General features: G+C 44.9%; 1 protein-coding gene across 2 annotated transcripts in view; it reads left to right on the top strand.

The window, feature by feature from the left end:
• The window catches only part of BNIP3 (BCL2 interacting protein 3), a 67,340-nt gene that overhangs the window by 11,295 nt on the left and 33,517 nt on the right, over positions 1-22,528 (top strand). For both annotated transcript variants that reach the window (XM_075348475.1, XM_075348476.1), the window contains exons 2-3: positions 16,427-16,604; positions 21,535-21,619. In XM_075348475.1, the coding sequence (XP_075204590.1) occupies positions 16,427-16,604; positions 21,535-21,619 (263 nt within the window). The remainder of the gene's footprint in view (positions 1-16,426; positions 16,605-21,534; positions 21,620-22,528) is intronic.

The raw sequence follows: 22,528 nt of genomic DNA, 5'->3' as shown, positions 1-22,528 counted from the left end.
CTGCCAATAACTCCTTATTACCCCGATTTGCCAACGCACCAGGGTAAATCGGGAAGAGCCGGGTACAGTCCCAGAACTGTCGCATATAATGTATGCGGCAATTCTGGGCGGCTGTTGGCTGATATTGTTAGGCTGGGGGGCTCCCCATAACGTGGGGCTCCCCATCCTGAGAATACCAGCCTTCAGCCGTATGGCTTTATCTGGCTGGTATTAAAATTGGGGGGGACCGCACGCCATTTTTTTTAATTATTTATTTATTTATTTCACTGCACAGTATAGACCCGCCCACCGGCTGCTGTGATTGGGTGCAGTGAGACACCTGTCACTCAGCGTGGGGGCGTGTCTCACTGCAACCAATCATAGGCGCCTGTGGGCGGGGAAAGCAGGGAATACGAGATTCTTTAATGAGCGGCCGGCTTTTTCAAAATAGTAAAAGCCGCCGGAGCAGTGAGAAAGCCGTGCAGCGCCGCGCCGGGGATCGGTGAGTATGAGAGAGGGCTGCTAACTTCAGTCACTCGGGGGATTAGTGGTCACCGGTGAGCCCTTCACTGGTGACCGCTAATCAGGACGCGGCACAGACAGAGCCGCAGCATGACAATGAAGTCGGGTGAAGTTCACCCGAGTTCATTCTGACAGTGCGGCTCTGTCTGTGTCTGCTGTCATCTGCCATTCAGCTCTGCTACATGGCTGTCTGTGTCTGCTGTCAGCGGCCATGTAGCAGAGCTGAATGGCAGATGACATAGTAAAAAACACGCATTACACACGCATTACACACGCTAGTAAAATCTCAGAAATAGCATCGCACTTGCGTTGCACTCGCACCTAACGTGAACTAAAATCAGCCGAGTTTTTTTCAGCCCAGTCGGACCGATTTTACTCGCATAGATGTGTTTCCACCCTTAAATCCCACCAAGGACACCATCTGCAAGGAGTTTGTATGTTCCCCCCGTGTTTGCGTGGGTTTCCTCCCACACTCCAAAGACATACAGATAGGGACCTTAGATTGTGAGCCCCAATGGGGACAGTGTTGCCAATGTATGTAAAGCGCTGTGGAATTAATAGCGCTGAATAAATATTAAATATTATAATGGTACTGAAGGGGGTTTGACACCTGACATCACTGCTATCAGTGGACAGAGAATAAGGATAAATGGAGCTGATAACAGCGGATGGTTCGGGGTGGAGGCTGTCTGTCCCCCACCAATCTAATATTGCTGATCTATCCCAATGATATGTCATCAATATCATTAGCCAAGACAAGACTGTAGCTGAAAAAATGGCAGGCAAAAAAATGCCAAAGATGAATTCCCATCAACAGCGACAGCTTTTCTATTAGAGAATGAATTTCCGCATACTTCTTTATTTTGATACATTGCTGTCCAGACCATTATGGTGTTGAAAGTGTTTCAATGTAGCAACATCTCTCAACATTGCATCATATCTATGTATCCAGGTCATAGTATCATCGCCTTGTGTTCTGCAAAACTGCCAATAATTGGTGAATCTTGCATAATCGTATACCAAGTACTTATAATTGTGTTTACAGTGATAATACAAAAGAAAATCTGTTACAAAATTTTTGGTATGTAATCTGAGAGCAGCGTGATGTAGCTGCAGGGATCCGGACTCCAGCGATGTCACTTATTGGGGCTGCTTTGTGTACTTTTCATAAAATCACTGCTTTCTCTGCTGCAAGTCTACTGTGCTCCCCGAAAATAAGACAGGGTCTTACATTATTGTGCTAGGGTTTATTTTCAGGGGAGGACTTATATTTTCCTATGAATTAGGATATGAATTATGTGCGCACGTTGCGTTATCATGCTTTTACGCTGCGCTCTGCACTGCAGCGTCAATGCATGCGTCCTGCGCCCCCAGCACAATCTATGAAGATTGTGCAAATTCCATCTGCACGTTGCGTTTTAGAACGCAGCGTTTCGGCTGCTGCCAAGACGCTGCGTTCTAAAAAGCAACATGTCACTTATAAATAAACTTGTAAATGAACACATACAATCCTTTATTTGAAATAAAAGACAAAAAAACACCCTCTTTCACCACTTTATTAAAATCCCCAAACACCCCTCCAGGTCTGGCGTAATCCTCGCGAGGTCCCACGACGCATCCAGCTCTGCTACATGAAGCTGACAGGAGCGGCTGTAGAACACCGCCGCTGCTGTCAGCTCCACGCAGAAACTGAAGTGAGTCGCACTGTCAGCAGAGACGTCACTCAGATTACCCGCGGCCACAGATCTCAGGTGGAGGACTCAAGCAGGCCGCAGGTAACCTTAGTGATGGCACCGCTGATAGCGTGGCTCACTTCAGTCAATCAGGAGATTTGTGGTCACCGGTGAGTCCTTCACCTGTGATCGCAAATCAAGCCACGGCACACACACAGAGCCGCGCGATGACAATGAAGTCGAGTGAAGTTCCTCCGAGTTCATTCTGATCGCGCGGCACTGTCCCGCAGCCAGCCATGCTCTTTTTGACAGTGTGGTCCCACTCGACTCTGCTGCAAGTCTATGGGGATGCAGCAGAGCTGAATGGGACCGCACTGTCAAAAATGTGCGTTCTGGATGCTTTTCCCACTCTGTCTATGGCAGAGCAAGCATCCAGAATGCATGAATTCAGCAGGAATGCTGCAGTAACAATGCGTCTCAGAACGCAGCTTTTCGGCTGCGTTCTGAGACGCACATGCAGTGACTTACATGCTGCGGAATAGAACGCAACGTGTGCACACAGCCTAATAATTGAGATTTATTCTTGAACAAAGAAAAAAAAATCAACATTTATTCAAAAATAATCATGTCATCACATTCTGGAACATGAACATTTTGTGTTAAAGGGAACCTGTCACCACTTTTTTGGCATATAAGCTGCGGCCACCACCACCGGGCTCTTATATACAGCATTCTAACATGCTGTATATAAGAGCCCAGGCCGCTGTGAGAACATAAAAAACACTTTATAATACTTACCTAATGGTCGCTTGGTTGGCCAGATGGGTGTCTCCGTTCTCCGGTGCTGGCGCCGCCTCTTTTGGCCATCTTTGTCCTTCTTCTTCTCTAGCCGCGGTGCATGGTGGGTCCGACGATATACACACTCACCGGCATTCAGGTCCTGAGCAGGGCAGATCAAAGTATTGTAGTGCGCCTGCACAGGACCGGCGAGTGTGTATGACGTAGCCGTGTCATGCACACAGGCTTCAGAAAGAGGACGAAGATGGTCGAAAGAGGAGGCTCCGGCATCGGACAACGGAGACGCCCATAAGGCCCACCGCAACACTGTTAGGTGAGTATTATAAAGTGTTTTTTTATGTTATACCCCCGGCCTGGGCTCTTATATACAGCATGTTAGAATGCTGTATATAAGAGCCCGGTGGTGGTGGCCGCTGCTTATACACCAAAAAAGTGGTGACAGGTTCCCTTTAATCCTATTACTGGCTCAGATGCACATTTCCGTATCTGATCTGCTATTCTCATGGAGTAGAACCAGTCCTATAGTGGTGGGTACATGCCATATCTACAAAGGTTTAAATTACCTGCTTAAATTATTATTGTCTATGTACTGTTTAAGCACACCAATCACCAGGATTTTCATATATAACCTAAAGCCAGTGCTATACTGGCACTATCAGACTGATTCTATACATACAGTGCTATACTGGCACTATCAGACTGATTCTATACATACAGTGCTATACTGGCACTATCAGACTGATTCTATACATACAGTGCTATACTGGCACTATCAGACTGATTCTATACATACAGTGCTATACTGGCACTATCAGACTGATTCTATACATACAGTGCTATACTGGCACTATCAGGCTGATTCTATACATACAGTGCTATACTGGCACTATCAGGCTGATTCTATACATACAGTGCTATACTGGCACTATCAGGCTGATTCTATACATACAGTGCTATACTGGCACTATCAGACTGATTCTATACATACAGTGCTATACTGGCACTATCAGGCTGATTCTATACATACAGTGCTATACTGGCACTATCAGGCTGATTATATACATACAGTGCTATACTGGCACTATCAGGCTGATTCTATACATACAGGGCTATACTGGCACTATCAGGCTGATTCTATACATACAGTGCTATACTGGCACTATCAGGCTGATTCTATACATACAGTGCTATACTGGCACTATCAGGCTGATTCTATACATACAGTGCTATACTGGCACTATCGGGCTGATTCTATACATACAGTGCTATACTGGCGCTATCAGGCTGATTCTATACATACCCTTAGTTATCAGCTAGGATGTATCAGTTTTGAAACGTAAGCAAGTAAAGCTTGTAAATGAACAGATTTTTTTGATTGACAGCAGCTAATAGCTGGGGTAGGGTTTGATAGTCATTCCCGCCCCCTGCCTGTCAATCCTCCCCTTATCTATTATTTATGCTAATTCCATTATAGAAGTGTTTTACTAATGGTTGTGGCTAAAAGGACCTGTGCGATGTCCTAACCATGTGACAAGAAATGTGCACAATAGTTTGGATGCTAAGTGAATTGTAAAAGTAACTGGCAGATCCGTGGCAAAAATCTGAGGTGACCATTTGTATTTCTGGCATGATATCCAGAACGTTGTGCCACGGAACCACATACGCATTATCTAGATTCAGTTGGGTTAATTCATATAAGTTGTGGTTGTTTTTTGTTTTTTTTTTTTTGTTTTTTTTTTTCCATTTTCAAATATTGCAGTGTATTGTTCCTGGGCCCCAAAACAAAATGTGAAAGAGAACACCCACCCACCATGTGTCATTCATAATACTGGTGTCACGATTCTCTGTGCAGAGCATCTCACAGACCTGGAGATGTTCAGCGTCCCTTACAGATCTGACAGTGTCTCCATTCCTTGTGCAGAGCATCTTGCCCTTGGCGATGCTCTGCGGTGCCGTCCTTGTTAATGAACTAGCAGCTTGGTCACTATACTGGAGTCCAGGTTGGTTCTGCGAAGTGCTGGTTACTCAGCTGTGCCATCTTCCAGGCTTCTTTAGGCCTCTTTCACAAGTCAGTGATTCTGGTACGTATAGTTAAAAGAAAAAGGTTTTGGTACAGTGTTAGCCAGTTGAAACCATCTGGTATGTATGTGGCAGTTTTTATATGTACCAGAATCATGGACATACTCAAACCCATAAAAATCAATGGGTCTGCGCACACATCAGTGATTTTTCACTGACAGTGTCTCCGTGCGGCGTACACGCTTGTCCATGTTTCCGCACAGAGACGTGTCCGTTTATTTTCTGGCATCACTGATGTTCCACGGACCACATTATGGTGTGATTCGTCAAACACGTACCAGAAAAACACGTACATTAAAAATAAAAAGCTTTTTATACTCACCTTCTCCAGCGACGCTGTCTCTGGCTGCTGCTCTTTGCTGCTTCCAGGCCGGCTAATTATTCTCATGCATATTCATGTATGCAGCCACAGCTGACCCGGAAGTAGCTGCAGCTGGGAGACAGCGGCGGCCGGAAACAAGCTTACAGAAGAATTAAGGACCACGGACAGCAGGAGCTGAGACAGGTGAGTTTATCTCCATGTGCTATCACTGATCATGGATAGCACATGTAGGAATCTCGTGTGCCGTGAATCACTGCACACGGAGGGACATATGCATTTTTGACACGTCCTTGAAAAACATCTGTTCTTCACTGACGTGTGAAACAGGCCTTACCAGAACTCTGCAGTTGTATTCTCTGACTCTGCTGTGTTGTCATAGGTTGTGTGTATGATGGTGTACTGATCTCGGTATTCTAACCCCAGACTGTTATTGGACTTCCCTCTGCCCGCTCCCTATTCCTGACTTGGATCCCGGACCATTATCTGATTACGTCTTTGCTTGCTCCCTTTTACTACTACGTGCTCTTCTGGTATTGTGACCCTCGGATTGGGCCCTGACTATGTCTCTGTTTACCCCTTATGATTATACGTGACCTCCTTTTACGAGACCCCGGCTCTCCTGACTACCCTTCCGTTCATGCAACCCCGTAAGGTAGTGATTAGCATTACAACTGGTGCCAGAACAGCTCTGAACCTCCTTGACTGAATACTACCTCTGTAGTTACACCCCTGGTTGTACGATATACAAATGAATAGGGTGGGCACAATATATAACCAGTGTATTTACCAAATATTATGACATTCTATTTTATTTATTAACCTCGTTATAACGAGTTAATTTAATACATTTGAAACATTAATAGCGAGATTGTAAACAAGGAAGGGTTGGGGTTGGCACTCCCCGAGCCTCCGTGGCATAAACAAGGCGGACGGCCAAGTTCTTCTTAAGGCTATTAAAGCGACACCACCTTCAACAATGGCCTAAACAAACAATTCAATCCCTTTAATTAGCTAATGAGCGGGTTAAAGATCTCTAGATGTACGGCTTGCTGTGTGGCAATTTGGTTTTCGAGTAACAGCTAAGGACATATTATATTGCTATTTTTACGTGAACTTTTGTTCCCTCGCCTCCGGTGTATGGTGAAAACAAATGGCATGTGACTGGCCGTCAGTTGATTTCCACATACAGTACCGAGCATTTACATGGAGTGGAAAGATGAGTGTGATATCATAAGTTATGTGGCCGGTGACGTGAGGTATGTTCCCATCGCTCCTGGTAAATATTGTCACTCTTATGCAGGTTAATAATAAAACTAACGATGATTGTCCTCTGACCTGAACCGGAGTGACCTGAATCCACCTGTTTATCTGTAGCACAGCATTTACAGTAGCAATAATTCTCTTAGCAATCTACTACATAGAACAGTTTCGCCATTTTCACTATGTGCTGCAACTTCATGGGCTCCGAATCAACAAGGTGTTTTCACCAGTTTTTGCATAAAACATATTGAAATGTTGCAAAAAGTATTTGCTAAAAACTGTTCTGACTTTGTGTTTTTATGCCAATTCCAGCCAGTTTCAACAAAGTGGGCAGCCCTTGAGGTAGGATAGAGCACGGTGAAACTGTGACGCCTGTCTCTCTGCATTGAGACTAGTGACAGATTCAGGACTTGAGTCATTTCCATGCTAGACTATTGCCTTTCTTTTGACAGTCGTAGGGTTATTGTCAGTTTGATTTCCAGCAGCTTCTGAATCCTGGTCAGGAGTTTCTGTTTTGGACCACTCCCAGTCCTTTTTATATACCCTCTGCTACCAGCAGAGGGTGCCAGTTATTCTGGGCCAATAGCTGGAAGAAGCTGCTGTAACCCTCTGTTGACGTAGCTGTGTAGGCTGCAGTCTTGGTGCTAACGGCAACAATTCATTGATGTTTTCCCCATCTGTCTTCCTTGCCTTGTGTGGTGTAATAGTGGGGCTAGCATGTCTTACCTGCCCACTCACTAGCCAGGACTATTGTAGGGTGACCCAGGGCTTCAGGTTACTGCTCTGCAACAAGTGAGGAACCTGTATAGGGACTGGCTAGGAGAGCAGGGTACAGCGGCAGGTAAGTGGAGCAGGTGTCCATCTTCCCTCTCACTAGTGCTAAGGCTAACTGTTGTTAAAGTGAACCTGTCAGATGCAATATGCACCCAGAAACACGAGCAGATCTGGGTGCATATTGCTAATCTCTGCCTAACTGTCCCTGTATTCTAAAGATCTTTTATTGTATGCTAATGAGCGCAGGGACTAGTCGCAAGGGCATTATTTAACCTGGCTAGTTGGCCCCCTAGTATGTTAGTACACCCCTGTGGTCGTGCTAACATACTAATTAATGCGCACCATCAGACGATGGTCACGCTCACCTCTTTGCTGCCAATGCGTCCGAGTCCTGGATTTCGGCTCAGTGTGTATGATCCTAGACTTTCGGTCATGCGCACTACATGAGTTTAAAGCCAGGACTCGTACACCCGGCTTCATAATGCTCATGACCGAAAGTCCAGAGCCGAAATCCAGGACTTGGACGCATTGGCAGCAGAGAGGTAACCGTGACATCCTCTGACGCTGCCCATTTATTAGTATGTTAGTACACCCCTATGGGTGTACTAACATACTAAGGGTCCGAATAGCCAGGGGAAATCACGCCTTTGCGACTAGACCCTATGCTCATTAGCATATCATAAAGGATATTTAGAAATACTTATTCTAAAGATCTCTTTATCTATGCTACTAGATACAGGAACAGTTAGGCAGGGAATATCAATATGTACCCAGGACTGCTCATGGTTCTGGGTGCATATTACACCTGACAGGTTCCCTTTAAAGGGCACCTGTGACCAAATTTGACGACTATAAGCTGCGGCCACCAACATTGGGCTCTTATATACAGCATTCTAACATGTTGTATATAAGAGCCCAGGCCGCTGTGTAGAACATAAAAATTACTATATAATACTATAATACATAAGGTGCGGTGCAGACTGGTGAGATGGGTGTCTCCGTTCTCTGGTACCGGTGCCTCCTCTTTCGGCCATCTGTGTCCTCCTTCTTCTGAAGCCTGGGTGCATGATGCATCCTACGTCATCCACGCTAGCTGGCATTGAGGTTCCGTGCAGGCGCACTTCAATATTTTAATCTGCCCTGCTCAGGGCAGATCAAAGTGCGCCTACGCAAGACCCCAATGTCGGCAAGTGTGGATGACGTAGGACGTGTTATGCACCCAGGTTTCAGAAGGAGGACAAAGATGGCCGAAAGAGGAGGCGCCGGTACCAGAGAATGGAGATACCCACCCGACCAGTCTGCAGCACACCGCACCTTAGGTGAGTATTATAAAGTGTTTTTTATGTTCTACACAGTGGCCTGGCCTGTTATATATAACATGTTAGAATGCTGTATATAAGAGCCCAGTGGTGGTGGCCGCAGCTTATAGCCCGAAATCTGGTGACAGGTTCCCTTTTAAAGGGTCTCCGGTGTACCCCTTGTATGTTGTGGTGTTAGCCCTGTTTACTTGAGTGTTTGGCTTCACACCGGATCTTTCCTAGTCTGCAGCGTGACAGAAACCCACCTGGCAAATCCATCAAAATTTACGTACATTTTGCAGCAATATACTCCTTCAGCCGTCTCTTCTTTAAGGCTACTATGCAAAATTCCAATCTTAATATTTATCGGGCCTGTTGTGTTTACTGCATTTGCACAATTTGTTGTAATTTCTTTCCTTCTATATAATGGATCCATAGTCTCTCCCCTACAGGTATCGATCTCTTCAGTTTATTGACTGTTTGCGTTATTATATTAATCTGTTAATCTTGAACAAATATGTCTTGCATAGATTTAGACCTGCTGTGGCAGATATATTGACAGTGTTCCTAGAGACCGTGACTTCTTGACCGTCTGAGACATACACATTCAATAGTAAATAAGCAAGAATGACTATCTCTTTGTAAACATGCCCAAGGCTTGAACTGCTTGCTAGAAATAAACGTTGACTATGAGACTTGCCTCAAATTGACCTGACACTAGCGTTGTCTGTGTGATCTCAGGACAAAACTAATACTGAAGTTGCTCTGAAGAGGAGACCCCTTGTAGAGTAAAGGGGGCTTTTCACGCTGCGACATCGCTAACGGTATATTGTCGGGGTCACGTCGTTAGTGACGCACATCCAGCGCCGTTAGCGACATCGCAGTGTATGACACCAAGGAGCGACGATCAATGAGCGCAAAATCGTTGATCGTTGACACATCGCTCCTTTCCATAATGTCGTTCCTGCTGCAGGTACGATATTGTTTGTCATTCCTGCGGCAGTACACATCGCTATGTGTGACACCGCAGGAGCGACAAACATCTCCTACCTGTGTCCACCGGCAAGGAGGAAGGAAGGAGGTGGGCGGGATGTTACGTCCCGCTCATCTCCGCCCCTCCGCTTCTATTGGACGGCTGCCGTGTGATGTCGCTGTGACGCCGAACGCACCTCCCCCTTAGAAAGCAGGCGGTTTGCCGGCCAGAGCGACGTCGCAGGGCAGGTAAGTCTGTGTGACTGGTGTAAGCGATGTTGTGCGCCATGGGCAGCGATTTGCCCGTGTCACATAACCGACGGGGGTGGGTACGCTCGCTAGCGAGATCGCAGCATGTAAAGTACCCTTAAGTCAAGCGACTTGTAACGCTACACTACTTTTTTGGAAAGTTTTTTTTTGGTTGTTTTTTTTTTCCCTGACCAAAACTTGATCTGGTGGCAGTAAATCTCCTTTGAGCCATCTGCATTTTTGGTGTGTTTTTCATGCATTTTTAGTGTGGTTTTTGCTGCAGATTTGCTGCGTTTTTTTTTCTACAACATGGGTTGTAGCAATGAAAAAGCGCAGCAAATCTGCAGCAAAGAATTGACATGCTCATACTTTAAAAACCTGACCAAAAACGCAGGTATTTGACAAAATAGTCAGGGAAAAAAACTGGTGTGTGTGTGTGTGTGTGTGTGTGTGTGTGTGTATATATGAAATTTCAGAAATCTCAGGCTTTGCTGGGACTGTAAAAAGCAGCTTTTAATTAGCATGGATTTGCATAAAACTAAGGCAAATCCACAGCTAAAAAACGCAGCAAAAACGTACCAAAAAATCCCTCTGTGAACATAGCCTAACACAGCCTGAAATGGGATTTCTCTAGGGAGAATCGAGATGTTGATTGTTGGAATTGTATTATGGATCCATAAATTTAGGCTACCCTTATTTTACCCTTATTTTATATGGAGATCCACATTAAACACTTTTTACTGATGATTGGATTACCCCAAATTGGCACCAAACCAAATATTTCACCCAAGGAACTAAAACAGACCTTATTATTATCAGTGGGGTCTTAAGCTACAAAATGTAATCATTTAAGATAATTCTATATTTAGGATCTCAATATACCGTAGTCCCCATGTATACAGTCCTGAATTAATTAGACTCCTATCTGCATTGGGTGTTTTTTATTTTTAACAAATCCCTTTATTTTTCATAAAAAGTCCCAAAAAAACAGGCACAAGTTAAACAATCCACCAAAAATAAAAAACTTACTTGTTGATTGTTTCTATTCAACATCCATTATGCTCCACATCTAATGGGTACATCTTTTATAAAGCTTTATTTTCCTTATAATAATCTTCTATAGCGCCAACAGATTCTGCAGCGCTTTACAATTACAGAGGTTCATATACAAACAAACATTCCTAAGTAAGGGTACCGTCACACTTTAGCGACGCTCCAGCAATCCCACCAGCAATCTGACCTGGCAGGGATTGCTGGAGTCTCGCTACATAGTCGCTGGTGAGCTGTCAATCAGGCAGATCTCACCAGCCCCCAGCCAACAGCGACGCATGGAAGCGATGCTGCGCTTGGTAACTAAGGTAAATATTGGGTAACCAAGCAAAGCACTTTCCTTGGTTACCCGATATTTACCTTGGTTACCAGCGCACACCGCTTAGCGCTGGCTCCCTGCACTCCTAGCCAGAGTACACATCGGGTTAATAAGCAAACCGCTTTGCTTATTTACCCGATGTGTACTCCGGCTACGTGTGCAGGGAGCCGGCACTGGCAGCCTGAGAGCAGCGGACGCTAGTAACCAAGGTAAATATTGGGTAACCAAGCAAAGGGCTTTGCTTGGTTACCCAATATTTACCTTGGTTACAGCTTACCGCAGGCTGCCAGAAGCCGGCTCCCTGCACATTCAGATCGTTGCGCTCGCTGTCACACACAGCGATGTGTGCTTATCAGCGGGAGAGCAACGTCGAAAAAATGAACCAGGGCTGTGTGTAACGAGCAGCGATCTCACAGCAGGGGCCAGATCGCTGCTCAGTGTCACACACAGCGAGATCGCTAATGAGGTCACTGGTGCGTCACAAAAACCGTGACTCAGCAGCGTTAGCGCTAGCGATCTCGCTATGTGAGAAGTACCCCTAACAGTTATAGAAGATACAATAATTAAAGACAACCCTGCTCGTAAGAGCTTACATTCTACAATGGAGTGAGGTGGGGGTGACACAGGGTACAGGGGCTTATTTACGACAGTCCAGCCATCTTAAAGAAATGGGGGATATATAACAGCTGCATGAACCAGTCATCAGCCAATCTTTGAGATGCTTTTGGGTGCGGTGGAGTTTGACAGAGTTATGTTCTGAAAAATAGTGGAGGGGATATATATGAATTGACTTCAATTAGGTAGGGTGATAGGCCACTCTAAAATTGTGTTTTAAGGAGCATCTGAAGCTGTGCAAGTTATGGATCATCCTCATTTCTTGGGGTAGAGCATTCCAGAGGATTGGTGCAGCTCGGGATTAGTCTTGAAGCCAGGAGTGGGCGGTTCGAAGCAGTTCAAAGTCGTTTGCAAGAGTAGAGAACGGATAGGGTGATAGACAGAGAGGAGGGTGGAGATGTAGGGGGCTGCCGCATTGTAGAGAACTTTGAGGGTGAGAACAAGCAGTTTAAATTGGATCCTGTGATATATGGGCAGCCAGTGCAATGACTGGCACAGAGCAGACGCATCTGAGTAACAATTAGCCAGATAGGTGACCCTGCCTGCTGCATTAAGGATGGACTGTAAAGGAGAGATTACCTATAGTTAGGGGGAGACCAATTAATAAAGAATTACAGTAGTCAAAGCGAGAATGGATCAGGGCCACGGTGAGGGTTTTTGCACATTCCATGGTGAGAATGGAGCTGCTTCTTGAAATGTTCTTCAGGTGGAAGCACCGTTAAATTTAACAGAACCGTCTAATGAAATTATTGATGGATACAAATAAAAGACATTTTGTCCGTTTCCGTCATTTATTGACTAAAGAAGAAAAGAGGGGGAAAAAAAGAGTCCTCTCCGTCAAGATTTTTTTCTTCTTTTTTCTTTTCAAAGACAAAAGTAGTAGTCTTTCCATCGGAAAGAAAACTCTAATGGAGCCAATATAAAGATGGCTGTGATCACAAATACTCATTGAAAACAAAAGGTGCTTTTTAATGGTTTCGCTTTTCTGCATTTGGAGGTGAGTGACGCTAACAACCTGGTGCCTTGCAGGATGAGTGCACGGTCAACCAGTATCACGTATTTGTCCTACTTATTACGACACCTGCCGATGCCAACAGCGGCAGCCACAGACCAATGCAGAAGTGATCCCTGTATTGGAAAGTTCTATTTTTGCTCTTGTGTTGCTCTTATGGAACAGGAAAAATTGGCAGCAGCCACGTTGGTAGTTTGTGACGTCCAGTCCAGAGTCCGGCGAACCTTCTCATACCTGCTGGCATCATCTCTTTTGATTAAAAGGCATCTTTGTGGTGCAGCACACACATGATATTGCGCTGGGCGTAAAAATCAGAAGCATAGCCACTGGATAGCTGCATGTAGAAGGTTGGGTGGCTAACTGGGGGGGGGGGGGGCTGAGTAGCCAATGTAGCAGAGGCTTCTAGGTGGCAGCGCGACCTGCTGTTAACTCCTCTCGCCCCTTTCACCAATCCAGTGTAAATATACATCCGCAAGAGTCCATTCATCCTCTGAAACCAAGATTCGGACAAAAGAGGATTTTTGACCACCACTGGAACTTTACTGTAAATCTTCAACACGACATCTCACTTCTTGCATGCACCATTTCTAACCCCATCACGGTTCCCTTTAGTATCCATTACAAAGTCCAATTTAACGGCCTACCGCTTCCCTGGAACCTGGGTCTCAGAAAGCACCACTAGGCCCCTCATCTCTTCCTTAGACATTACAGTGCGTGGCATCTTCTCCTCACACGCTCGGTCCCCACCCTATCCTTAGGGGCACACTGACTGTCAGTCTCTTGAAGGGAATCGTTGGGAATTCTTTCCAGGGGAACGGACGCCACTCAAACCATTCTGACTAAACCTGCTTCCAGTGACGTGGTTCTGTCAGTCCTTCCACACACGGGACCCCACGTGTCTGGTGTGAGTTGGACCCTGAGGGTCTCATCAAACCAAAAATCTCGGCCTCTAATCTCCTGCTCCTTACTGGGGACTCTCTTCCTTTTTTCCTATAACTTGTCCCTTTTACCACGTACAGTCCTCCCTGAACTAACACCTTCCTACCCAAGCGGTACCAGGGAAGCGGTCCCTTAAGGAACATTGACGTCTAGTGGCCAACCAACACACAGCACTCCACTTTGCTATACATATATTTACAATGTCTATTATCCCTTAGGGGAGGGGGTGGCAGAGCCTTATGCGGGCTTCACACGGTACGATCTATCGTGCGATTTCACGAGCGATCGTACCCGCCCCCGTCGTTTGTGCGTCACGGGCAATTAGTTGCCCATCGCGCACAAAGTCGTTAAACCCCCGTCACACGTATGTACCTGCTGAGCGACCTCGCTGTGGGCGGCGAACATCCACTTCCTGAAGGGGCAGGAACGTTCGGCGTCACAGCGACGTCACACAGCGGCCGGCCAATAGAAGCGGAGGGGCAGAGATAAGCGGGACGTAAACATCCCGCCCACCTCCTTCCTTCCGCATTGCTGGCGGGTGCCTCGGGACGCAGGTAAGCTGTTGTTCATGGTTCCCGGGGTGTCACACGGAGCGATGTGTGCTGCCCCGGGTACGATGAACAACCGGCGCCATTTAAAAATAAACAATTTTTTAAAAAATAAGCGACGAGTTCACGACCACGATTTGTGAGCGATTCTGGGTCGCTCGGAGGTGTCACACGAAACGACGTCTCAAGCGATGCCGGATGTGCGTCACGAAAACCGTGACCCCCCGATGATGCATCGCGCGATAGCTCGTCTCGTGTGACGCCCGCATTAGACCCCCTTACACAGAGATGTTGAAAACTGATCGGAATTGTTGCAAAAAAAGCATATACCGTAGCTAAATTGTATATTTTTTATTATACAATGAATACATTTAATTTTGGGAACCCCTTTAAGGCCTTGTGCCCACAGGACTTTTTTTCCACGCTTTTTTTTTTTTTAACCTATAAAAAGCAAGGAAAATGCATCCCAACAAAGTCTGAAAATCCTGACCTGCTGTGCCCACAGTGCTTTTTTTTTTTTTCCCTCTGCTTTTTTTTGTTGCTGAAAAAAGAAGCGACATGCCAATTTCTTCTTTTTTTTTTTTTCTTGCTTTTTTTTCCCCTATCTCAATACATAAAAAGAAGCGTGAAAGTGAAAAGAAGCATGAACGTAAAGAGAAGCACAACAAAAGCAGCTTTTTTTTGTGCTAGAAAAAAAAGCACTGTAGGCACATGACCTAGACTGTATACAATGTTCAAAGAGAAGTATAACAACATCCATAAAGTTACTGTATCTAAGTCTTGGCAATTCCCTAAAATAATCCTCTTGCGCTGAACCAGAATAGCTCCACAGGACTTACATCTTGCAAATGTGTCATACAAAGTTTAGCTCAAAACTTACCGAGTGTCATGGCAGCATCAGATGCTGTTCTTACTACAGATTCTAATATCCCACACTATGGTTTCTTTGGTGCTTCTGAGGTACACAGTCAGGCTCAGGCGTCGACCAGCTGTGTGCTCTTTAATGGTCAGGCTAGCAAGAGTTAATCTCTGCTATCCTGCTGGTTAGGCCGGAGTCACACTTGCGAGAGACTCGTGCTAGTCTCACATCGCATCTCCTGTCACGGCCACACACTCTCCTGACAGGAGCGGGTCAGCTGCATGTATTTCTATGCAGCTGAGATGCTCCTGTCAGGAGAGCTGCAGGCCATGTCGGGTGATGTGATGCAAGACTTGCACGAGTCTCTCACAAGTGTGACTCCAGCCTTAGGCCGGAGTTCCACTTGCGTATGACTCGTGCAAGTCTCGCATCGGTATCACCCGGCACGGCCGCACATTCTCATGATCGGAAATACATGCAGTCGAGGCGCTCGAGTCCGGAGAGTGTGCGGCCGTGTCGGGTGATACCGATGAGAGACTCATACGCACGTGGAACCGTACCCTTACCTCTATGATCACATGTTGTGGGAAACCTATCACAGTTACTCTCGCCTTTTTAAGATGATGGAATCTGTCTTCCCTTGCCGACTACAGCTTTTGCTATTCTGGTCCGTGTGCTGTGTATCCCAGTTTGCTGGGAATTATATTGCGTGCTGTCTGGAGTTGTTGTGGAATTCTCTTGTCCTCTTGTTGCTTACTCCATGCTTTTATTTTCCTCCTTATCATTTATTGAATGATACCTTTTGTGTGAGTGTGCTGTGACATAGAGTTTTGGTTTGTCTATCACTATTGGTGTTACCACGCTGCTGTCCTGCTAACCTTACCCCTGCTCCTGACCAGCCCTGATCTAAAATCCCCTCCCTCCCAGGGGGTAAGACTGTGGCTCAGATATCCTCACCGTCAGAGGTAAGGGACAACCAGGGCCTCCCTAATCTGAGTGACAGTTAGGAGCCCCAGTTCCTGCTCTCCACTGATCACCCTGACAAAATGATGGCAGGTAAGGAGCATATTGACTTGTATATTCAGCTTAGGGTAAAAAAATGATTTGTTTTTAAAAGTGTGACTTCTCTAACAATTTTCTTTGTGCTCTTGTGTCCAGGTTCCTGGGTAGAGCTGCATTTTAGCAATAATGGTCATGGTGGCGTGCCAATGGTAGGAGGACAAGAACAGGTGCCAGCCTCAATCTCCATTCACAATGGGGACATGGAAAAGATATTATTGGATGCCCAACATGAGTCGGGAAGAAGTAGCTCGAGAGAGAGTTCCCACTGTGATAGGTACGATGTCCTATGGATCAGCTAAGATTTAGGAGTTATCATGTTCTTGAATATCTCCATTTGCTAAATTGAAAGATTTCGCCCCTCACTTAACATGGAGGCCATTTGGCGTTGGTCAAGTTTCTTTATGGCACAAATAGCACAATAGAATACTTGGTTTTGTCATCAGAAACACCAGAACCTTGATGGAACGAGAAGAAACAGTAATTTGAACCTTACCGTAGGGAGCTTAATAAAAATGTGGTCTAACTCTCCGAACCCCACCAAGCGCCAAACTGAAAGGGAACAAGGACTCCAGATCCCTGCAGTCATACAATGATGACCTTAGGACAACCCCTTCTGTTGTGTTCTGCTTTTTGCTTGCATTAGGAAATGTTTGGTTCAAGTTGCCTTTTCGTTGTAATGAATTCATTATCGGTAGAGTATTCTTGTCTCAGACTACTTTTAGGACTTGCGCCTATCTTGAGAATAAGGGTCTCCTGAGCTCCTACCCACCTGGTGAGGATAGGTTTTATAGACAACTATGAGACAAAAAAAAGGGCAAAACTTGGCTGCACAAGAAGCAATCCTCCTAATAACATAGCAAAAGTAAATAATTACCCATCCTTAGAACTGTGTCCAAGAACTAGCCCCGTGCATCCCTGACGCACGTTTCGCAGTCACTTTGATGACTTTTGTCCTCACCTTATTTACCTCCTGATGATTAAATGTATTTTTGTATCTTATCTTTGTCTATACATGACTGCTTTTATATTTGATATGATCAATAAATAATGTATATTTTATTACATCTTCTTGGCAAGTTTTGCCCTTTTTTGTCTCATGTGATATATTGGGGTTACCCAGTGTTTGGGATCATGATCCCGCAATATTCCCATGTAATGAAAATAATTTTCAAGTTATTCATAGACCACTATGTAGTTAAAATTTGGAGAGAAAAGGTTTAATAGACGGCGCTGCCGTAGAAAAGGGGAAAGGATGATTATATGTGTCTTCGCGTTTCAAAGCCTTATGGCTTTTTCTTCAGGACAAATCTTAGGTATATGATTTGTTCTAAGGAAGAAGCCATAAAGCTTTGAAACGCATAGACAAATAAAATCATTCCTTCTACATGGATCCTCTTTTCTACGGCAACACGGTCTATTAACCCTTTTCTCTCCAAATTTGAACTGCATGTCAACGTGGGTTCTGCTGCAGCCGTATTTACGCCATTAGTGGTTGTGACTCTAACAACCTCACCAGGTGAGTCTACCCTTATAGCACCTTTGCTGACATTGTTTGAGCATAAGACCCCATTTACGCTTACTGTGTCTTTCAGCACTTTTAACCATAGACAACTATGTAAGCAGAATCAGCAAGGGACACCCAATCTCAACATACAGTTGTGTCCACCCTTACCTCTCCAGAAACTTTTTTTTAAATTTCTCTCTATATGATTCAACAAATTATCCTGCTAGCAAACCGTCAAAAGGCTGCAGATCAGAGGCAGACATATAATTGTTGCAGCCGCACAGTGGCGCAATAGGTTAAGGGGTCACTGCCACCTCCAAAGCAGGTGGCTTTGTGCATTTTGAGATGTTTTTGGGCATCAAAGGGCCCACATACTGTTCGTGCACAGGGGCCTTTTTCTGTCTGTGTCCGCTAGTGCTGCCACTAAGTGGTAACATATATCATAAACATCTCCTAAGGCCTCCTTCACACGTTTGTGATCTAAAAACGCTTGTTTTTCACGGTCTGTGGTGTGGGTCCGTATGTGTTTGTGTTCAGCGTGTGCATTCTGTGATAGCACAAGGACAGCAGGATCTTCTATACTCACCTGTCTTCGGTGCTGCTGTCTCTGGTGCTGCTACCGCTTCTGGGTCCTCGGTTCAGTGAATATTCATGAGCATAATGAGTGGGCCTGGAAGTAAGTGACAGCAACACCAAAGACAGCAGTGCTGGAGATAGGCGAGTATAGAAAATAATTTTGTTTCAAGGACACGTGTTTTCTCCAGTACATTTCGCACTGATCACCTCAGTGTGTGTGGTTCATGTGACATCAGTGCTGCCGAAGAAGAGTGGACATGTCGCCGTGTGGAGCATATGGACATGAATGTGCTCCACACGGACACTCGACCCGTGAGAAAACAGGTATGTGTTCACAGACCCACTGACTTTAATGGGTCTGGGTATGTCTGTGTCTCCGGTACGTATGAAAACGGACATCACACGTACCGTAATCAAGTACATGTGAAGGGGGCCTAACAGAGTATCACAAACCATAGGGTATTTTTTTTTTATTATTTATCTTTTTTCAAATCTGGTCATTTTGTTTCCCACATCTCAAGCTAATTTGAGCCAAGAGGAAAAGGTAAGAAAGGACACGTCTGGTGGTGAGGTTCGCAACAATAGAACCATCATTTATAATTCTGTTGATGAGATGAGAACATCCTCCTTTGCATTACCTCGTTATTTACTAATAAAGCTTATGGTAAAAAAAAATAATTAAAATAGACAATTTCTTAGAATTGAAAAACCCTCAGTTGTAGTAGGTATGGATGATCCAGGTTAATGTCAAATCTGGAGTCACACTATTCGAAATTGCTCATTTATCTTAGCGTTTTTTGAAAACTGATAATGAGACTTGCTATAATGCTGCATATCTGGCCTAAAGTATAAGTCCATTGAATAAATTTTGATATGTCATAGTGACATGTCAGAAGTTGTGAATAGTGGCGGTGTTGATGCTAAGACCACACAAAAACTAAGAAAAAAAGATCTGGAAGCTCTCAGTCCAGCACTGCTCTCCGAAGAAAGGCTGAATACAAGCTCAATATAATGTCTGCTTAGTCTTGGTGTTTTTTTTTTCTACACGTTTCGGAGTGTTACACTTCTTCAGGAAAAAAAATCGCTGATGAACATCCTTGTTGTACAAGGCTCTCTGGTTGTACATAAAAAAGAAAAAAATTGTTTAAAAGAACTGAAGTCCTCAGTGGTTGATACCTTTTAATGGCTAACTGAAAAAATGGTAATAATAGCAAGCTTTCCAGATTACTCCAGTCTCTTCACCAGGCTCAGTATGACACAGAATCTAAAAAGTCACATATTTATACACAACAGGACATAGAATGCAGCAATAAATAAGACCAGTTATGTAAAGCAGAATTATCAGCATGTCAAGGGGACAATCAGTTGTGGCAGTAAATATCGGAGCAGTTCATAGAAAAGGAGCGTGAAAGTTTTATTGTTCTCTGAGGTCTGGTCCAGAGTTGTGATGCCCCCAGATGTTCTGAGGAGCACATTTGTTAACTGATGTAAAAGGACATATATCCATGTGACACATTCATTTGACATGTGACACATTCATAAGTTTGTATTCTCAGAGTCTCCTGTCTCTCTGAGACTTGAAGTTTCCTTTCAACACAAGCGATTTCATATCCATGTTGTTGTGATGATCACAAAAAATGCAAAAATGTTTGGCCACAGGTAGATCTATCCTTTTATCTCTGGTTGTACATCAGTGTTTTTTTTTTTTTTTTTTTTTTTTTTACCCCTGAAGGAGTGAAACACACCGAAACGCATAGAAAAATAAAATCACACTATTGAGCTTCATATTGATCATCTTCATTCCATACGGCTGCGCGGATTAACCCCTTTCTCCTCTTGCTATACACCGATTATCAACAGGGTCTGCAGCAGCCGGAGAACATTTCTACCAGCGACTCCCTGTAGCGTTGTTATTTCTGGTTCCACCGCGATAAAACCCTAATTTGCGCCTTTTGTCTTTCCATCTTCACTTATCATAGTCTTGGTGGAGAGCAGCACTTGGATGCATAACTCTATTCCTTCGTTTTTAGCAAATGTTTAAATCTAGGCATCCAGATCCCTGTGGCGGGGGGGACGGGACAGGCAGTGGTAGTCGTGTATACAGGGGTTGCCAGGCCACAGTGCAGCGACTCTGCCACCCCTTGCCTCCCAGTCACCTCTCCACTAAAAGGATGACTCTGCTACAGTCCATTCTTCAATCCATTCTTTCTCTGAGACCATAAAGTGCACACCGGAGTGTTCTCTTTCAACAACGGAATTTTACTATTTTTCTTTACAGTATCTGTCTTCACTTGAACTACACGGTCACCGCTTCTGGTCCCAATGGGGTTCCCTCCAGACTCCACTTCCACATATAAGTTAACGGCCAATCACTTTCCTGGCATCTGGGCTTCATTAGATACCACCAGGCCCCTCATTCTCCCGTCTTACGTCACGCTGCGCAAACGCTGATCTGTCCCACCCACAGGGATTAGCTTGCGCTTTGAAAAGGCTATGTGCGACAGCACTCCTCCATTTATGCTGTAGACCACGACCTACCCATCTCACATAAGGGCCCACTGACCTTCAGTCTCGCAGGGGATTTCTTAGGGTTTTTGTATCCAAGAAAAAACGGACACCTCCTTAATTGAACGGACTAAACCCCGCTTCTGGGGACGCAGTCAAACAGTCCTCTAAAGACCAGGACCCCGCATGTCCGGGATCAAAGGGGTGACCCTTAGAATCGTTAATCAGTACAATAAATGGCTTCTTCTTTCTATAGTCTCCTGGGGACTCTCCTACCCTCTTTCTATATCCTGTCCTATATATACCCTATCCTTCTCCTTTCTCTTAACCCCTTGTTTACCTAACCAGGGGCTAGGGCAGCCGTCACAATCCCACACTGCCACCTGGTGGCCATTTACAGAATACACATACAATGTACTATAGCAGACAAACCCATTAGGTGTGCCGGCACTTCTGCTTGGGGGTGGTGTCGCCTTAACCCCCCCCCATATATCCTAACCAATGAAAACGTCTGACATGCCTCTGTGACATGTTTTGTCCTTTTACACCATTTATAAGACTTTTTTTTATAAAGTATTTATCTCATTGTTCTTATGTCTTTCTCTCTTGTCTTTTGAAGTCCACCAAGATCTCAGACCCCTCAGAGCATTCAAAGACTGAGTGACAGTGACACCCATGGGAGTAAGGAGAAGAGCAGTTCTCAGGTGAATGAACCATGTTTTCCTGATAATATCCACTCTACTTTATAGAATATCTTTACTATGATCTTCCATACTTGTTCATGCCTCTATATTTTTACACTGTGACTTTGTGGCTTTCCGCTCTGTCTGTTCCCTGGATTTTGATTATAATTCCTCCTACTTTAATCCGAAGCTCTTAATCTCCTTTATCTTTTTTATTTTTATGCTTTTTCATTCCCTTGACTCAACATGATGTTATATACAAAGGAAAACAATCTGTAATGGAAAACTACCAGAAGTAATATAGAAAAGGCGAATTAGAGCAGAACCTAAAAACTGTTCTATTTATTTATTACTTTCCAAATCATTACCTACATCCTGTCTGAGTTAAACAAATTGATGAAGGGCTGGGTTGGCGGTGTTATCTTGTGATAGCTTGAATTGAAACACTTTCTTGTAAACATGGATAGTCCTTAGGTAAGGGTACCTTCACACTTAGCGATGCAGCAGCGATCCGACCAGCGATCTGACCTGGTCAGGATCGCTGCTGCATCGCTACATGGTCGCTGGTGAGCTGTCAAACAGGCAGAACTCACCAGCGACCACTGAACAGCCCCCAGCCAGCAGCGACGTGCAAGCGACGCTGCGCTTGAACGGAGCCGCCGACTGGAAGCTGCGGAGACTGGTAACTAAGGTAAACATCGGGTATGGTTACCCGATGTTTACATTAGTTACCAGCGCACACCGCTTAGCTGTGTGTGCAGGGAGCAGGGAGCCGCGCACACTGAGCGCTGGCTCCTTGCTCTCCTAGCTACAGTACACATCGGGTTAATTAACCCGATGTGTAATGCAGCTACATGTGCAGAGAGCAAGGAGCCACGCACACTGCTTAGCGCTGGCTCCTTGCTCTCCTAGCTGCTGTACACATCAGGT

Source organism: Anomaloglossus baeobatrachus, chromosome 5 (genome assembly GCF_048569485.1).
Source record: "Anomaloglossus baeobatrachus isolate aAnoBae1 chromosome 5, aAnoBae1.hap1, whole genome shotgun sequence".
NCBI classification, from domain to species: Eukaryota; Metazoa; Chordata; class Amphibia; order Anura; family Aromobatidae; genus Anomaloglossus; species Anomaloglossus baeobatrachus.
This window is presented reverse-complemented; position numbering and strand designations above follow the sequence as displayed.